The 17,998-nt window shown below is 32.9% G+C and overlaps 1 protein-coding gene across 4 annotated transcripts in view; it reads right to left on the reverse strand.

Annotated features, from left to right (window-relative positions):
* The window catches only part of LOC135130675 (centrosomin), an 85,226-nt gene that overhangs the window by 29,723 nt on the left and 37,505 nt on the right, over window positions 1–17,998 (reverse strand). For all 4 annotated transcript variants that reach the window (XM_064058105.1, XM_064058106.1, XM_064058107.1 and 1 more), the window contains exon 2: window positions 9,989–10,044. In XM_064058105.1, coding sequence (XP_063914175.1) covers window positions 9,989–10,044 — 56 coding nt within the window. The remainder of the gene's footprint in view (window positions 1–9,988; window positions 10,045–17,998) is intronic.

Consider the following 17,998-nt stretch of genomic DNA (forward strand, 5'->3'; position numbering starts at 1 on the left):
AGCATTAAATGTATTTTTAATGTTGTCCTAATGACATATTTGCAAAGAAATTATTTGGGTCATAAATAAGTCAATAATAATTTGAAACGGATTATAATTACCTATGTATCCATCTGTCGCCAAATTTTGGATGTCACAATTGTTTTATTTGTGTGAAATTTTTGCAGTTTTTTCTAAAGTTTGTATTTTCTTATCCAACACGAGTTTTCAACTGAAACAGTTATCAAGTTGGCGTGGTTTTTTTGTTTGGTAGAAGAAAACGTAACGAAAAACGCATGTGTTTTATTAATCCATAGTGTTGTATGCAATTGACATTTGACAGAGTTGTTGAAAAACGTCAATTTTATTATTCGAGAAAGTGAGGTTAGATTGTAATTTGGTACCATTGACTACGTAAAAATAGCACTGTAAATACTGCATTTATGTCTATTAGTAACAGTTTAAACATTTACCGAGTCTTTTTATTCAATTACATCTCAATTATTGTACAATGCATTTGAAAAAATGAATTTAACGACAATATATTGTAGCACTAAAAGCATGACCCTGTAAATCGTTTAACAGTTATTGAACAAAAGTAAATTCAAACTTAATTCACGGTCAAACGTCGTCGCAGCTTCTGCTTTATTCGCAATGTCTTGTCAATCAAAATATTAAATACAGTGTGGACCAACAAAAATTTCTGAAAACGGTTTTTATTTTAAAGACGAAAAAACTTGTTTTGAGGTTTCAAGAAGAAAGCATATTTGGCGTATTATGCAATGAAAGATCACGAGATAAAAATAAAAACTATACTAAAATACTTAAAATAACCTTGCAGAATCAAAAACTAACAAAAAAAACTTTTTTTGTTAAGCAGCAGTTTTTCAGAAATATAGCCATCATAATTTTTGGGTGACATTTTCTGTATATGCATATGCATAAAGTTCAATCAAAGGCAAATCTGAGTAATTATGACCTCCATCACACGGTATATTCATATCACAATAAAATTTCTGCGAAATAAGTACATTGTGTTAGTTTAGTAGAAAATGTAAAAATCCTTGTCTTACAAAAACAAAAAATTAATCACACCTTGAGGATACGTTTTTTGTGTTTAATTATTTTAGGGCCATTTAACAAAATTAACAGTCTATAAAATGTAGCGCCTACGTAAGTTGACAAACACGATGTTTTTTCGATAAATGTTGATTCACGTCGACTATAATCAAATATTTGACTTGTCGGCAATTTATCCCTGAATGTATATGTAAATATGCAGATAAAATTTCACTTTAATGTGAATAAAAGGTTTTATGCCAATAATAATAGTAGGAATGAGTGTGCACCTACACAGTTGTTAGAAGTTTAGATTGGCAAAGGGCAAATTAACGTTCTTCCGCCTAAATTATCGTTATATTCACCAGTTTTGTTCGTAAGTAGTTGTAATCACGAAAGGCATTTTCTCCCTCCAATAATCTGCTTTAAGCCGAACTCTGATTAGTACAGAAGTTGCTATAGTAAATGTATTTTTATAGTTTCTCACTATACATTATATGTACGGTTTTACTTTCGTTTTTCACAATCACAATTTATTTGTTCATCCCCTTCAAATTTCTTATGACGTCACCCAAAATTTTTGTTGATAAATCTTACTTGAAATTTATAGTGTGATGTGCCCCAGTTTTTTTACTATGTAAAAAATATATTGTCTATATACACATATGTATAGAGTAAATACCAGTCCCAGAATAAGAAAAAAAATTGGCCCATAACCCACAACGTTCCTCTGACATTACTTAAAATATGGTAATAAAATTTTGCTTTTTTTTGCGAAAATCTGGATGCCTAGCATAAAAACTTACGACGGATTCATAAACCAAAAGTACAGGAATATGTTATTTAATAAGATTTAAATTGCATTTATCGTGCAAAATTTTGAGACATCACCAAATTGTTGGTGGGAATGATCAAACAAATTTTGGTTCGTTATCTACACCATATTCCCAAATTAACGAATCTAAAAATTAACAACAATCGGTCCGGTAGTTTCGGAGATTATCTGTATAGACAACCAAAGTCGACACAGACGACAGACGAGAACGAGTGAACTATATTTTATTATTCCAGGAGTCGTGAAACCCATAAATCATGAACTAGCCATTCGCCGCACGGACTTTATTACAATAATTTTTCTATTGACGATCGGGAAGTAAAAATAAAATTTGTAAAACCAAATGTTTGTCTTACAATTTACTAAGAAGCGATTTTTAATATTTATAAAACAATTAACAATAAATTATTTATTCATCCCCTCTAGAAAGTTAAACTGTTGTTGAAGATGCAAGACTGCTACAGTAAAACCTCAGTTCGCGGACAGCCCTAATAAGCGGACATACGTATTATTCTGGGGTCTATTGTAATACCAGCACATTTCTATAATTTTTCATTTAAATTTAGCTCTTTTCTCTCTGTTTTTGAACAATCGTGGACAATTTTTGTATTTTTTGAATTATAGTTTCTATCGAACGGACACGAAGTCCTAATATGAGGACACGATTGTTAACTTTGTTTTGTCTAAATCACAGAAAACAGGATACTTTGAATTAGCTGAACAGGCGATATTAATATTCTTGACGTAAAATATTTGTTAGAGCCTCTGGCGGGGACCTGTTTCACCCCTACCCACCCGCAAGGGTGGGAGCCAGAGCCACCCCCACCTTGGACCACAGGGTAGCATTCAATTCTTAATTCTTAACTCATTCATACACATTCAATTCACAATTCTCAATTCGTAACTAACATTCAACTATCTCGACCGCACGGTCACATAATATTCTATTCTTATCATTCTTATTTATCATAACACTTGTCACTAGCAATATACATTTATCTTACTGTTCGCTGGTCTTTATTCATTTATACAAACTTCGACATGGTCCTTCGAGCCGGATTAGCGACAGAATAACAGTGGTAGTGATAAGTGTAATTCTCAACATATCATTCATCGGCTGGAATTCAGCAAAGTAGTTATCAAAACATCACCCAGAAATCATCCGCGCAGTGTTCAGCTATCGGTGACGACCGCGAGTGCTGTGCAAAATCCTCAAGTATCATTCAGCGTCAGCCAAGATAATTCTATCCAGGAATCCAGGATTCCAGGTAAGCTTTAATTCTGGTTGGTTGGTGTAATGCATTATTCTCGTACTCAAGATGGTGGTAATCCAAGACAATACTTTTGTTAAATTTTCAATTCTTCTCAGCGAAATAGATTCACATTCTAATTTTATATCAAATGTTGCAAATCATCAAAAAAGAGGCCACTTAAAGCGTCGATTTGAAGACGTACAGCGAATTTATTCAGAATTACAAATGCTTGTAGTTCAGCAAAAATCCGAAACAATGGTAGTCCCGAATGACACGAGTAACACGGAAACGATCAAACCTATAATTTATAATATCAGAGACGTGCTAAATTATATTCAAAAAATATCCGAATTATATAAAGCTCTCATTGAGAAAACTAATCCATTGTGTACTTTCTCGAATTCATGTAAGATAAACACTAACGTGCCAACCACGGATCTGGAAAAAGCTTGTCAAAACTTAAAGCCTTTAAAGGTACACAAATTAAGAAATGGAGAACCCATCAAAATTCACAAAACCCATTTCAATGCTCTACGTAAATTGCGGTTCACTATTGGTAAAAAATCTCCTCTTGATTCCGTTATTTCAAAAATTCCTAGTGTAATATCAAATCGTTCAAAATTTCCAAATTCAACACCCAATGAAGAGAAAAATAATCTTTTTAATGATTGTTACAACTCCGAAGGTGTATCTCAAATTAATTTAGATAAAACTTCTAATGCAGAGTCATCTACCGCACTAGACAAAATAAAAAATCCTACAGTTAATTCGAAAAACTGTGACTCATTGTTAGTCTGTAACCAATTTGAATGTAGATCTCAATATTTATGTAAATCCGTAGACTCAAATATTAAAGACAATATGTTAAACGTAGCAATACTCGACAACAAAAAACATTCCGAAAATGCCAAAACCAAAATAAAAAGTCATTTCAGTAAAAACCCACCGGTGCTTCAAAATACCGCGCTGGGGTTGATTCTTAGCGGCAGTTTTGCATATTTAAAAAATATTACTTCCCATCATCACAAAATTAGTTCAGCCCAAATTATTTCTCGGTTCTTGGAAGCTGAAACCGTCAAAACCGGAAGCAGGTCATTAAGCAAAGGGTGTAAAAGCGATCTTTGTGCAACCCCTTTTCAGTATACTACCACAGGCCATTCACCCGATGGCTATTTCATGGTCAAACACCCCTTTTCGGAAAATCAGCCGCGGTTAGAGAATTTTACACAAATGCATCCAAAGTGGCTATTATCAGTCGAGAGGAAGTTGGGGCATTCCACAGTCCCTTATTTCGAAAATCTACCTAAATTAGGAAATTCCCCAGAACTCGCTCTCCAATTGCTATTGTTAGCAGAGGGGCGTAATCATAAACGTAACGAGGGTTTTATTGTCTCTCAAAGGAAGTACCTAGACCTTGTACACCTGAACGTACTTAACGAAAATTCGTTAAATAATTTCGTTTACCTGCAACACAATTGTGTTTTAAATCTTCACATTTCTGCCACTAAACTATGCGAGGTTGTTGACCGTTCAAATCTTAGTTCAAAGAGTTTAAATATGAATCGCCGGAGTTATAACGAAATTACTGATAAAAACCATCTTGAGGGCGAGGGCGTGTATGCGCTCGTTATCAGAGTTAAAGCCGTCCTGAATTCGCGTCTTTCGAAGCCTCTGTCCAGCGACCGCAATAATTTGGTCGCATTTATACCTGGCCAATGCCTCTTTCGGCCAGCCATCAACAGATCCCTCAGGAAAAGACCACGCCGTCGTTCCCATCAACAGGCCATCCCTTGGCACCTCATCCACGCTTACCATCAACACTTCTGGAAGTCATGGTACCTCGAATATTTGACCACACTGAAAGGCAGGTTAGGGTGGCAAAGGCCATCTTCCAACATTCCAGGAATGGCAAGATGGGTCCTCGTGAAAAAGGAGAAATTTCCGCGTCTACAGTGGCGGTTAGGACGCGGCCCTCCAACATCATTTTGGAAAGGAAGTGGTGGTGTGTGTAGTGTCGGTGAAGTGCAAAAGATAATTTCGCAATCGCATGCATTATCATTCTATTTAACCATATTGCATACATCTTGTCAATTTGTTATATACATCTCATTGTTGATTTATTTTACTATGTTCTATGTATTCATATTTGTACCATTGTTATATTCATTCGCCATATTATTCACTCATCGTATTATTCATTGATTTGGTACATTATAATTGTTGTAAATTTACTTTTAGGTCTATTGTAAATATTGTGTATTCACTGATATTGTACACATATAATTTGTTTTAGATATCTTTTTTTAAAGTTTAATGCATTTCTTCAGGTTCATTGCTTTCTGTAACAATGTCCACCTAATTCATGTAATTTCATCTGTATTTATCATTACTAAATCATGTTTTCATTCTAATGTTCTATATAGTTTATTTTTGGTCTTAAAACAATGTAATTGTTTCAAGGCGGGGGGTTATGTTAGAGCCTCTGGCGGGGACCTGTTTCACCCCTACCCACCCGCAAGGGTGGGAGCCAGAGCCACCCCCACCTTGGACCACAGGGTAGCATTCAATTCTTAATTCTTAACTCATTCATACACATTCAATTCACAATTCTCAATTCGTAACTAACATTCAACTATCTCGACCGCACGGTCACATAATATTCTATTCTTATCATTCTTATTTATCATAACACTTGTCACTAGCAATATACATTTATCTTACTGTTCGCTGGTCTTTATTCATTTATACAAACTTCGACAATATTCTACAGTTTTAAGTATATACAAATCTGGTGCAGTCAATCATAAATATGAATGGTAAAATAATGCCAAATATTTTAATTTTAAAAGAAAAAATTCATATAGTGAATACTTATAGTCTAAGAGCTATTATTAACTAGAGAAACCTACCTCCGCGAATTGACAAAAAAAAGGTTTCTTAAACCTGAAAGTTTAAACATACACGACTGTATTGTAACTGGTTTATTTATACATGAAATAAAATTTTTACATTTGTGATATACAGGGTGATTCAAAAATGGAGCACTAACTCTACGACACGTTGCCAAGGACTATATATATACTGAGCATAAATTATTCTCACACTCACATTTTCGTGGTCTTATGATTTTAAAATTGGTTTTTTTGCTACGTTTAACAACTAAACAACACATTCATCATCACAATAACTAGTAATAAAACTTTTAGTCAATATTTCTCTCGCCCATAACCACGTTTAATTACAATTTCATTTAGAATGTACAAAGATATTGATATGTTATTTTTGTTATAATTCGATAAAATTCCATTTGACAACAATGTTTGCTTGATATAAAGCGAAAAATGTTTGACGTATCAAAAATTGTCAAAGTTTTCAAAACCCTACGTTTAAAATGTTCGCAATTAATTTTAGGTCCCCTGGTGTTTTATTTTCGGATAAATTTAAAGGAATCTGGTGTTTTGTTGCTCAATGAACTTGAAAAAATCTTTCAAGCTTTTATTAGTGTTTTATTTTTTATGAATTAAGTCTTGAGTGCCGCACAGTTTTTGTTTTTTTAATTCGGGAGACTCTTGGGTACCCATGGTGTATTATAGAGAAATTTTTTGTAAATTATTTAAAACAATTTTGGGGGACTTTGGTGTTCTATTTTTTGAAAATTCTAATGATATGCTTTTGAGTTAATTTTAAGACTCCGTTTCTTTTTGTGGAAAATTAAAAACAATCTTGAGGTCTAGGTATTATCCTGCTTGAAAAGAATTTGAAAGTGCTTTGGAGCCTCTAGTGTCTTTTCTTATATGTAATAATTTAATTATATTTCTTAGAGGATACGTCATTTGCTAAAATCAGTCTTATCTTAGCAGGTACTAGCCCCAGCGTATGTCATTTGCCAAAATAGGTCTTATTTTAGCAGATACTACACCCGCCCACCCACCCTCTATTTTGTTAGAGGGACCTCATTGGCCAAAAACAGTTTTTTCTTAGCAGGTACTGGCCCTCTTAGAAAATAAAAGGCGAGTGGGCGGGGCTAGTGCTTGCCAAAACAAGACTGATATTGCCAAAATAAGATTGATTTTGGCAATGACCTACTCTCTAAGAAAATAAAATAAAGAGGTGGGCGGGGCTAGTCCTCGCTAAGATGAAACTGATAATGCCAAATGGCATACCATGAAAGAAAAAAAGGGTGGATGAGCGACGTCAAGACTTGGCACGAAAGACTAATTTTGCCAAATGATACACCGTCTATCCTTCATTTTCTTAGAGAGTAGGTCATTTTCCAATATCAGTATTATCTTAGCAGCTACCAGCCCTCTAAGAAAATAAAGAGCGGGTGGGCGGGGATGATGCTTGCTAAGATAAAACTGAAATTGCCAAATCACATACCTTCGAAGAAAAGAAAGGGTGGGTGAGAGGCATCAATACTTGCCAAGATAAGACTGATTTGCCAAATGATATACCCTCTACCCATCATTTTCTTAGAGTGTAGGTCGTTTCCAATATCAGTCTTAGATAATAGCCCCGCCCGCCCACCCTGTCTTTTCTTGGAGGGTATGTCATTTGCCAAAATCAGTCTTTTTTAGCAGATACCAACCCCGCCCACCCACCCTCTATTTTCTTAGAGGGTATGTTATTGCCAAAATCAGTTTTACGAGTATCTTAGCAAGTACTGATGACTAACTTTTACAAAAAAATTATCAAAATTTGAAAACATTACGAGCTTTCTTATACATATGCACAAAGCATGAATTTTGAACATCTTCTCTAGTGTTTAGTTGTTTATGCTTTAATGGATTTTTCTTCTGTTGGTTTTGTTTTTGTTTATTATTTATAAATGTCTTATTAAATGTTTTTTTGGTTTATTTATTAATGAAAAATAACAACTTCTTTTATTACTACGATTAATGACTACTGGTTGTTATGGTTATTGTCCTAAAAAAAATAAAAGGTGGTTTTCAGTCACCATTACTATGAAAGTGTTGCCAATTTTGGTTTTATAAAATTAGGTTTTTTTCATAATCTGCATCATAGAGAATTTTTTTCTTATTCATACATAACTTACTGAAGAGTTAATCCGCCATTTTCCAGACACCCGGTTAGCGCATGGAGTGCTCTACAAAATTTCTCATCTACCAGAGTTTGTAAACTCGCAAAGTATAAAGATGTGGAATGCAGGAAAATTTCATTACTTTGAAGAAACGCTATGACACCTACAAAAATTGGAGTTTGGTGTGCCATTTCTCAAAGACGACTATCTGGGCTCATTTTCTTCAAGAAATCAGTTACAGCTGCGAGATATCAAAACATGATGCAGGAATTTGAACAGTAGAATGGATATTTTCAGCATGATGGCGCAATAGCTCATACAAGTTTGAACTTTCCAAGGGAATTTTATGACGGCCGCTTACTTACCATCCACATAGACCATATCTTTCTTTTTAATTCGATTTTGGAAGAGCACTACTTTCAAGCCATCAGTGGATATTGTTACTTATCAAAAATAAATCATTAAACCCAACGAGGGTTTAAAGGGTCTTGAATTTCCGAATTCATCATAATAATAGACATTTTTAAGAACAAACTGAATGACGTGCTACATTCATTAAAATGTTATAATTTTTTTAAATTAAAAAGTGTCAAGTTGCGTCCTTTGAACAAGTTCTTGGGTAACTACACCACAAATCAAAAAATCGCACGATATTTATTAATAATTGCTTCTGACGGACAAAATTCCTTCAAAACGACATTCCAGTAAACGATGTTCACACAACGGAGTTTTCACTGTATTTATCTTTATGGTTTATCTTTTTTTCCAAATTCTGAGATAATAGTACCACTTTTCAATTTGCTTTTGCTCGTAAACAATAGACATAAATAAATACATTTGTCGAAAACACTTACACTTATACTCTTGTCAACTTTTCAGAGGATTATACAGATACTGGTCGAACTCGAACAATATTTTCCAACTTTTTTTTGCACAAGTCTTGATTGGAAAGAATAACAACAACACCTATTCCATGTAAAATATGTAAAATGTTTGTGTTTAAAACAGAACAATGGTTTCAAATTTTGAAAACATTGTGTCGTAAAGATCTACTGTAGATTCGAAAATTTGATTATACAAGCTTGTAACACTTGGTTTCATCCATTTGAGAGCATAAGCTAGCCGTGAAAGAACAAATATTTAACTGTCAGTGAAAGATTATTCTCTGACAGAGGACATGTTTGTGGTTAACATCATTTGTCGTGGGGTTAAATATATTTATCTATACAAAACTGTTAGAAAAATCACGTGTACTTGTAAGAAATGACTAAGAGGATACCGAGTCTTGATTCGTGGTTCTAATAGTACAAAGGTTTTAATGACTGATGATTTAAAAAATAAATGATCAAGAAAAAATGTTGTGAATTTCTAACAAGAAACGTAATAATGAAAACAGGAATTGTGGAAACAGGCAAACAAATTGGCATCTGCTGTTGGGAAAGAACTAATTGTTTACATTTCGTAGCTATTTTGCTACAAATAGTTGGAACAACAATGACAACCTGAATCCAGCTTGGAGGCATTTAATAAAATTTTAAAATGTTAGTCTAAAGAATGCTACTTTCTGCTAACAAACGTCATAAATAATAATAATAAAAAAAAACATGTTTATAATATTCTTCAAGAGTTTGGGTATCAATATTACGCATCACTAAAATTATTATCATATTATTAATGGGTTAACTCTTGAATTGCAGCCAAGATAAAAATGGCATTGAGAAAAAGTCAAAAACCGTAAATATGAAAATTTCCAATGCAGCCGCTAGCGTTTACAATAGAAACAAAACACCTAAAAACAATTAAATTACACAAACTACTTACTTGAAAACGTATTATCTTGATCCAAAGTAACCTCTTGCAACTGACTAGGGCTTGTACTGAAACAAGAAACCAAATTACTTAATATCACATCGTACACAGGTGTGTGGGAGGTGAAATATTTAACGACAGTCAAAATAGGTCAATTGCGAAAGAGCACCGCCTTCAGCAAGGCTCCTGGAACTCTTGCCAAAAATACAACTCGAACAGATGTTTGGAATGAATCAAAACATCACTCGAAATCGATAACGACAAAAGCTCTTCTTCACAGCTTCCGATTATAAAAAAGGAGTAAAATTTATTAATGGATCTTTCATTGCTCGAGTAGCTTCATCAATCACTGAAAATACAAACAAAAACGGTCCGAAGTTTAATTGCTGTTGAACGCTTTCAGAACGTACCTAGCCGAACTTAAATCGATTAAAGTCAAGTTAATGCAGTGGAGATTGTTTATTTACGTTTACAGAACGCCCAATGCGTCTAATAAATAATCAGAAATACAACTGTTATGCAACAAACACTTATACAAGCCCACGCTGGCACGTAAGTGTTGCATTACACAATTAAAGATGCATCTGCTAAGTAAATTCAGAGAATGTCAACAATGAATGGCGAAAACATTGGGATGAAAGTTGTCGTTTATGGTGTTAAAAAAGTTGGTTTCCCACACTGTACACCTTACATTAACTTATTTACCAGACGCGAAGGAATATACAAACTTCTGTTTTTAAAGCAGTAGAAGTTGGAAAATGTCACCGATGTACCTGTGCTGACTATTTTTTTTATTGTATCTAAATCTGCAAGTACCGTAACTCATAAAACCACAGTTCTCATTTAAATTAAGCTCTGTGCGAACATCTGGAAATGGCTATTTTAAAACTTAATGTGAAGGTTAATTTATAGTGTCCATAAAAAGTATCGAGTGTCTTTCCTCATAAAAAACGTGTCGAAAACATTTACTGCTTATGCTACTGTACAGATTAATTCATGTTTTGAGAAAACAGTTCCAATTAACTCGGTACCTGTTTTGTTTATTAATCGGTGATAATCATGATGTATGGGTGTAGACATAATTGGTAATTGTAATTTTATCAAGGTGAGGTGGCCCACACAGAAGATATTACGAGACTTAATTAAACGGTAAATTACAAAGTATAATATAGAAGTGACACTCCAGATTCCTAGAATCAAGTGAAACATTATTTGTTATTCTTATGTTGTCTTATCATCTAAATTTTTCAGATTTCGGGGAAATTCCTAGGTCGAGAACATGACTTGGGTCACAAAATATACAATCGCAATCAACATTCGCTTTTAAAATCATGCATAAAAAGAGTGGAAAGATTTATGCGTGCTCTATCTACATTTTCCTAAATAACGAAGAAAAACAAGGTCATGAATAATTTTTTTTTGCAATTACGACACTTAAAAATCATACATATTTTTCTTCTGCTTGTATTTTGTAGATTTGTTTATGGTTTATTAAAAAAAAACCTAGAAAATGATGTTTTATTTCTAGACTTTATTATAGTAAGTACACTATATTTGTATAGTAATAAAATTTTATAACCCTATAAGTAATTTAGGCCAACAGTGGTCAAACGACGTTTCCATAAAAAATCTTTGTTGATCGTCACTATTTTGTTTGTTACATACTAAAGTTATACCGAGCAAACAAAAAAAAACCAAGATCAAAGGCAGCCATGTTTGAAAATTTGTCCATTTCTGACGTGTGGTTCCTGTGAAAATGTTTTTGATTCGATTGAAACACAAATTATTGTATGTTAAATTGTTATAATAAAATATATCCATTTTGACAGATAGGTACAATACAATGTAACACTAAAAACAAAACTACGGTGTTCCTCGAGTTTCAGGAAAATTAGACAACTCATTTTTGACGATGAAGTTACCAACTTTCTCTTTGTCCAGATTTTCCGAAAAAATAAAAAAATTGTCTAACGAGTTTACTGATTTCCTCTCAATAGATTTCTGTGATGCGACATTTTAATAAGTAAACATATCATTATTTCTGTTATTTTTTTAGCCATTCTTCTAAAGCTTGTTTTTCTGAATTATTAATTTATCATACTTTAATCACCCATACTCCGCCACTGACTTTGATTAGAACGCAGTTAGTTACGAAACTATACTCTGTTGACTTATTTAAATTTGGTCTGGCGCGGAGGGTCGATTCATCCTTCTCCATCGATCATAGAAAATGTTAGGCAAATGTTTAGAAATTCCAAAATATCAACGGTTGTTTTTGAGTCACCATACTACCACTAATAATAATAACAGTGTTGCATACTGAAAATGCCGGGAAAATGGAGCGACCCTCATTAATTTTCTTCAATTGGGATAATGCTAATATCAGTTTCGGGGGAAATTGGATGAACAGTCAAACAATTGCTCAAAAAACATGAATGCATTAATTAAGCGCCAAAACTAATCCTGTGTTTCTAGTGAGTTTTTCAGTTTCAGCAAGGACAAGTATGCCAATTCCAACGCGTGCAACATAATAGTATTAATACAAAATGGGGTGTAGCGTTCTTGACTTGATGAATAAATTTTATAATAAACAAAAATTGAAATGTCCCTCCATAGATCAATGACAGGTTCAAATAATAAAAAAAATGTAATAATAAACAAAAACAAGGCGGACGCATAAAGCACAAATGTGCGAATATATTATTATTTTATAAAACTGAAATGGCGTTACTATGCAAAATTTTAAGGCGACACATTACACTGTGGGTGAGGATGATCCGATAAAATTTGATTAGTATTGTACGATCTACACGATATTCCTAATAGACATTTAAAATTTGACAACAATCGGTCCAGTAAATTCGAAGACTGTGTAATAAATACTTTTGGGGTCATGAAACGTCGAGCAAACATGAAAGTAACCATTTCTCAGATGGAACCCATTACAAAACAATACAAATTTTGAGATTTTTTACCATTTACACGACAGTTTTAAAGTTCTCAATAATAATAAAATTGCTATAGACATTCCTGGAAAAAGCATCTTCTTAGAATACTTTCCTTCATAGTTTAAGTCGCGACTTAAATCAAGTGATTTAAAAAAAAATCAGATTTAAATCACTCTTGGTTGTTTTTTTACTTTTCTTCCCAAATTCCGAAAATATAATACAAAACTGACTGGAATAAAACAGTTCCAATAAAAATACAAAGCTAATTCTCGCGTTTCCAGCTATTTGTCAATCGCCTCAAGTCTGTGTCGATTTTATTAGACATCTCCGAAACTATTGGACTGATTGTAATTAAGTTTTATTTTAATTTCAAAAACATCCTGTATAGTTTCCTCAGTTCTAATTCGGTTTTATGATAGTACCCCATTGTGTCAAAGTTAACTTTCTTAACAATAGATTACCGGCGTGGCCGAGTGATGGACACAGTTATTTAATACTCAAAATTATGAATCAAAAACTTAATACAAATTTAGTAAATATCTTCACTTTTCGATTTTGTTATGCATGAAAAAAGAACCGCTGATCATATACATATTAATAAACTGAATGGATGGTAGATGTAATTATTACTTATGTAATTCCGAAAGATATAATTTCTGAAATCACAAATTCCAAAATTATTTCCAAAAATTTCATTACTTTAGATTAGATAATTTTAGATTCTATGAACATCTATCTATAAACCAGATATTTTTCGGTATATCGTTTTTCGTTTTTATGTAAAAAATTCACTCTATTTTTTAAGTGTAAAAAGTATTTGGTTTTCCTCAAAATTTAAATTTGAAGCACTAAATGATGTTTCTACCCTGAACCCCTACAGTTCAAGAACGAACCGCAATTCGGTCAAGTATCCATGTACCTGATATTTGAGCAAAATTTGCACCGCAGTTTGGATACGACCTAGATTACTATGGGGTACTATCATAAAACCGAATTAGAACTGGGGAAACCATAGATCCTAAAACGATGACAAAAACTTGTCTGACCATCCCCACCAATATTTTAATGGCGTCACCTAAAAATTTTGCATAACAAATACTATTTAAATTTTATAAAATAACAATCCTAAACTTAAAATGCGTCAAATATGAAAATTAAAATAACTGAACAAAATATAGCACGCTATAAAAAATTGAAGAAACGTACTTAAAATTGCTAGCTTTTGACTTTTCTTGCGACTTGTTGGGCGATAATTCTAATTAGGAAATTAAAAAAAAAAGTGGAATAGAAAATTGATTTTTGGTAAACAATATTTTTCAACCCTGTTTTCCTTATAAATATGTAATATTAATTTTAATATCCAAATGTAATACCGTCAATTAGAAATTTCCAAAAATTTTTTTTCTTCGCTTCATTCTCTTGGAGGAATATAAAAATTATTCCAAAGTAATACAATTAACTAGAGTTCGATAACAGTTCAATTTACCATTTTACAACAGACATTAAAAATGTCTCACAAATGTTAGTCTACTTCAGCTTCTCTGACTAGACAGCCACCGAAATGTGCTGTACTGATGTGACCAAAGAAGGCCGAAACTGCAGTATACAGGTTTTTATTGAGTTGTCTCGCCTTTGGAGATGATCATATAATTTTTTGAAGAACGAATACAGATTTCGGTTCACTGTACTCGGCTAAAACTCTAACCAAACTTTCGTCTAACAATCCTCATAAACAATATGATGACGTCACCTCAAAATTGTGTATAGTAAATGTTATTTAAATTTTATACAATACATCTTCCTACACCTGGGGTTTATGAATCCGTCTTGATATCTTACCAATAGATTTCCATATTTTTGGAAATTTTTTCGAGTGCTCTGAAATCTTGCAAATTTTAAGGTTAATCAAAATTCTCCGATATATTTATCATGTATCACTTTCACTTTATTTGAATTACTTTTAGTTGCTTTGTTTGTTATACTTTTCATTATTCATCATGGTCCCATGTTGCTGTAAAAATGATGTAGTTCACATTTTGCAGAAAACGTTATCAGACATAAATTAAGTGTAGACTAAACACTAAATAGTTGCATTGTATATCAATTCGTGTAAACTCATAAATTACATTACAATAAACTACCAAACGCTTGTTTTAAATGTCCACTACGGGTCATTTCTTTATTTTAGTATGAATCGCAATTTCAGAAATTCAGAAATGAATTTAATTTTAAAATTTGCGTTGTAACTAGTACTAGCAGTGTATAGTGTTTTCGGTAATTTTTGGCCAAAAACCGGTTTCTCTGTCATACCAAAACCGCGAAACCTCTGGTAACGTTTTACTTTAAATTTTTCGCTTTTGCCAACGTTGCCTCCAAAATACATAACAAGGTAGTAACTATTATGTTTATTATTAAATCTTGATGTCATTAGTCGTACCACTATTCGAACTCCAACGAGTAGGATGAAGACAGAGAGTTGTTTAATTTTGGACGTTGTATCTTGTTCTTTTTGCTTCCTCTTGTGTATGCCGTGTGTCATCGTCTGTGAAGTCTTTAGGTCCTGGGACACTTTTACATTTTAATTGAAACGGAAAACATTTTGTAGCATACAGCAAGACAAAGTAAGACAACAGGATGAAATATTGCGTGCATGCTGTGTTCCTCTTCTTGTCTTGTGTGTTCCCTCACCAGATGTTAATCCAACTTTTTTATGTTCAAGTGATAACGAATTGTTTTGATATGGAATGTTGTCAAGGTCCGTTGACTAAAAAATAGTTTCGAGAAAAATTCGTGTGGGCTAGCGTGCGCAAATCGTTGTGTTAAAATGTTTATTCGGATATTTTATATGAAATTCTTCGCAAAAGCAAAACGAACATTTTTGGCCGCTCGCGTCTTTAGAAAAAGTATTAATGAAAAAGGTGTGAAAAGTTCATCATGGCACTGTGATTTATTAATCGTAAATCTTCCTGAACCATTTGCTCAGAAATAGTAAACACGGTATATTTAGCTTCGCGAGGTGTAGACGCAGAAGCAAACAAAATTCGTTTTCTGTTTCATTTACATATTATTTTTTCAGTTATTTCTGATCGTAAAGAACAAAGTTCAAATTGATATTTTTTATTTGTCACGTTACATTTTAACTACAAATTATTTTTCTTGGAAATATTAACATACACAGATTAAGATTTTCAATACTAGTCAAGTTACTAAAATTTTATTTGGACAACTATACATTACAATATAAAACGTGCGATGATTTTATAGATGACTTAAGAAAGTTTTGCTAATACATTGACCAAATTCTTTTCTGAAGAATTATTACTACACAATTTACACAGCGATAAATAATTTTGATAAGGATAGTTGGCACACATTTTCCCCACGGAAAAACCACTTCAAATTTGTCACAAATTAGAAAATTATTTATGTTCACTCAATAGTAGTTGCAAATTTACCGAACAACCGTCAATCTAATGACCTCTTGATTTTGCAACTGTTTGTTTTTAGCAAACAAATTTCGGTTAAATTAAAGCAGATAATGTTTGCATAGTGATATTGTTGGTCTTACATACGTCCTTGAATCCCCTTGGAATATTTAATTTCGGCCAGGCCGTGTTAAGTATATGAAAATTTGACATTCATTAATCATTAGTTTGCTACCGATGTGTTGTTTTGGACAGAAGAATTCTGATTTACAATTTAAACCTCCGCACTAATAATAATTTAATAAATTATTTTAAATCGCTACACCTTTTGAATATTGTGGTAAATGAAGATCAATAATTAATCAATCAATCAATCAATTAAAGCTTAAAATGTCTTAGTTCAATCCATTCATTTTGATAATAAAAGACTTGCACATCATTAATTAACTCGAAGGATTAAAATTCTTGGAAAAATATCGTTTATGTAACGTACACTAGGCCTGGCAGTGTAAAAAATTCCTAAAATTATTTCCACAAAATTGATCAGGCCTTTGACGAGCAACAGGTGTTTAGAGGGGAATCTTAATGTGGAAATAATATTTATTTTTGTATGTGTGGAGACGCTAATCATAACACATTTCGAAATTTCAGAGAAATTAAATAAACTACATCTGAGACATCAATTTATAAATTTTTCTTTTTTTAAACGTTTTACGTAAACAATATTTAAAAAATCTGTAAAATTAACTGCTTAGAATATTGTCTAATTTTTGAAATTTTATAGCGAAGATGTCGTCAACATTTTGGAGCCGATAAATAAATTTAGTTCTGAAGAAGTGGGGGATAGAATCAACAGCCGCATTGATCAAACAACCCTTTTAGACACCAAAACATGCCGTGAAATGTGATTAACTGCTTCGACAAATTTTTGAACAATTTCCATCGATCGTATTCATTTATTCTCAAAAATTTGTATGAGACAATACTTGATTTTTTGAATAACCCAGACATCCTTGTCGAACATGTTTTTTAGTGTAGACTTTACGACAGTTTCTCATCCTTCTCACCTCGCCTCCTCACCGTTTTTGCATCACTTTGGAGGTTCGGTTCTAAGAGTGAAAACTTTTGCAGATGCAAAATTTTTTATTCCGAGTCTTCTGAAAATTTCAGATTTGAAAGAATAAATGGAAATGTGGATAAAAATGTTCTTGTCTTCGTAAAAGTTGAAATAGTAGTTAACTCGAAGTTACGAAAATATCTTTATACTTGGTTATGCTTTTAATTATCTACTTATACTCCTATAGAAAAATTGTGTCCGCACATTGGTAATAAAAGTTGTCCATTTAAACTACAGTGTACTCTCTCTTAACGGACACTCCTCATAAGCGGACACCCCTTTTGTACGGACGATTTTTCTGCGACCGGCCAACGCATAGGCATTTCTTAATAAATGTTGTTCTCTTAAGCGGACCCCCTTGTAACCGGACACGGACAGTGCTTTCAAAACAAATTTTCGAACGCAACCTCTGTTGTACGGACAATACTTGGCGACGAAACGCCGAAACAGCGTCAATAATGTGATATGGATGCATGTGGAAAATTTTTGGTGCACTTTACCCGTTTCATGGTATTCTAACCAAAAATCTTGG

This window comes from Zophobas morio, unplaced genomic scaffold, assembly GCF_036711695.1.
Source record: "Zophobas morio isolate AGI-343-1 ecotype UQ-CSIRO unplaced genomic scaffold, CSIRO_AGI_Zmor_V1 ptg000017l, whole genome shotgun sequence".
Lineage (NCBI taxonomy): Eukaryota > Metazoa > Arthropoda > Insecta > Coleoptera > Tenebrionidae > Zophobas > Zophobas morio.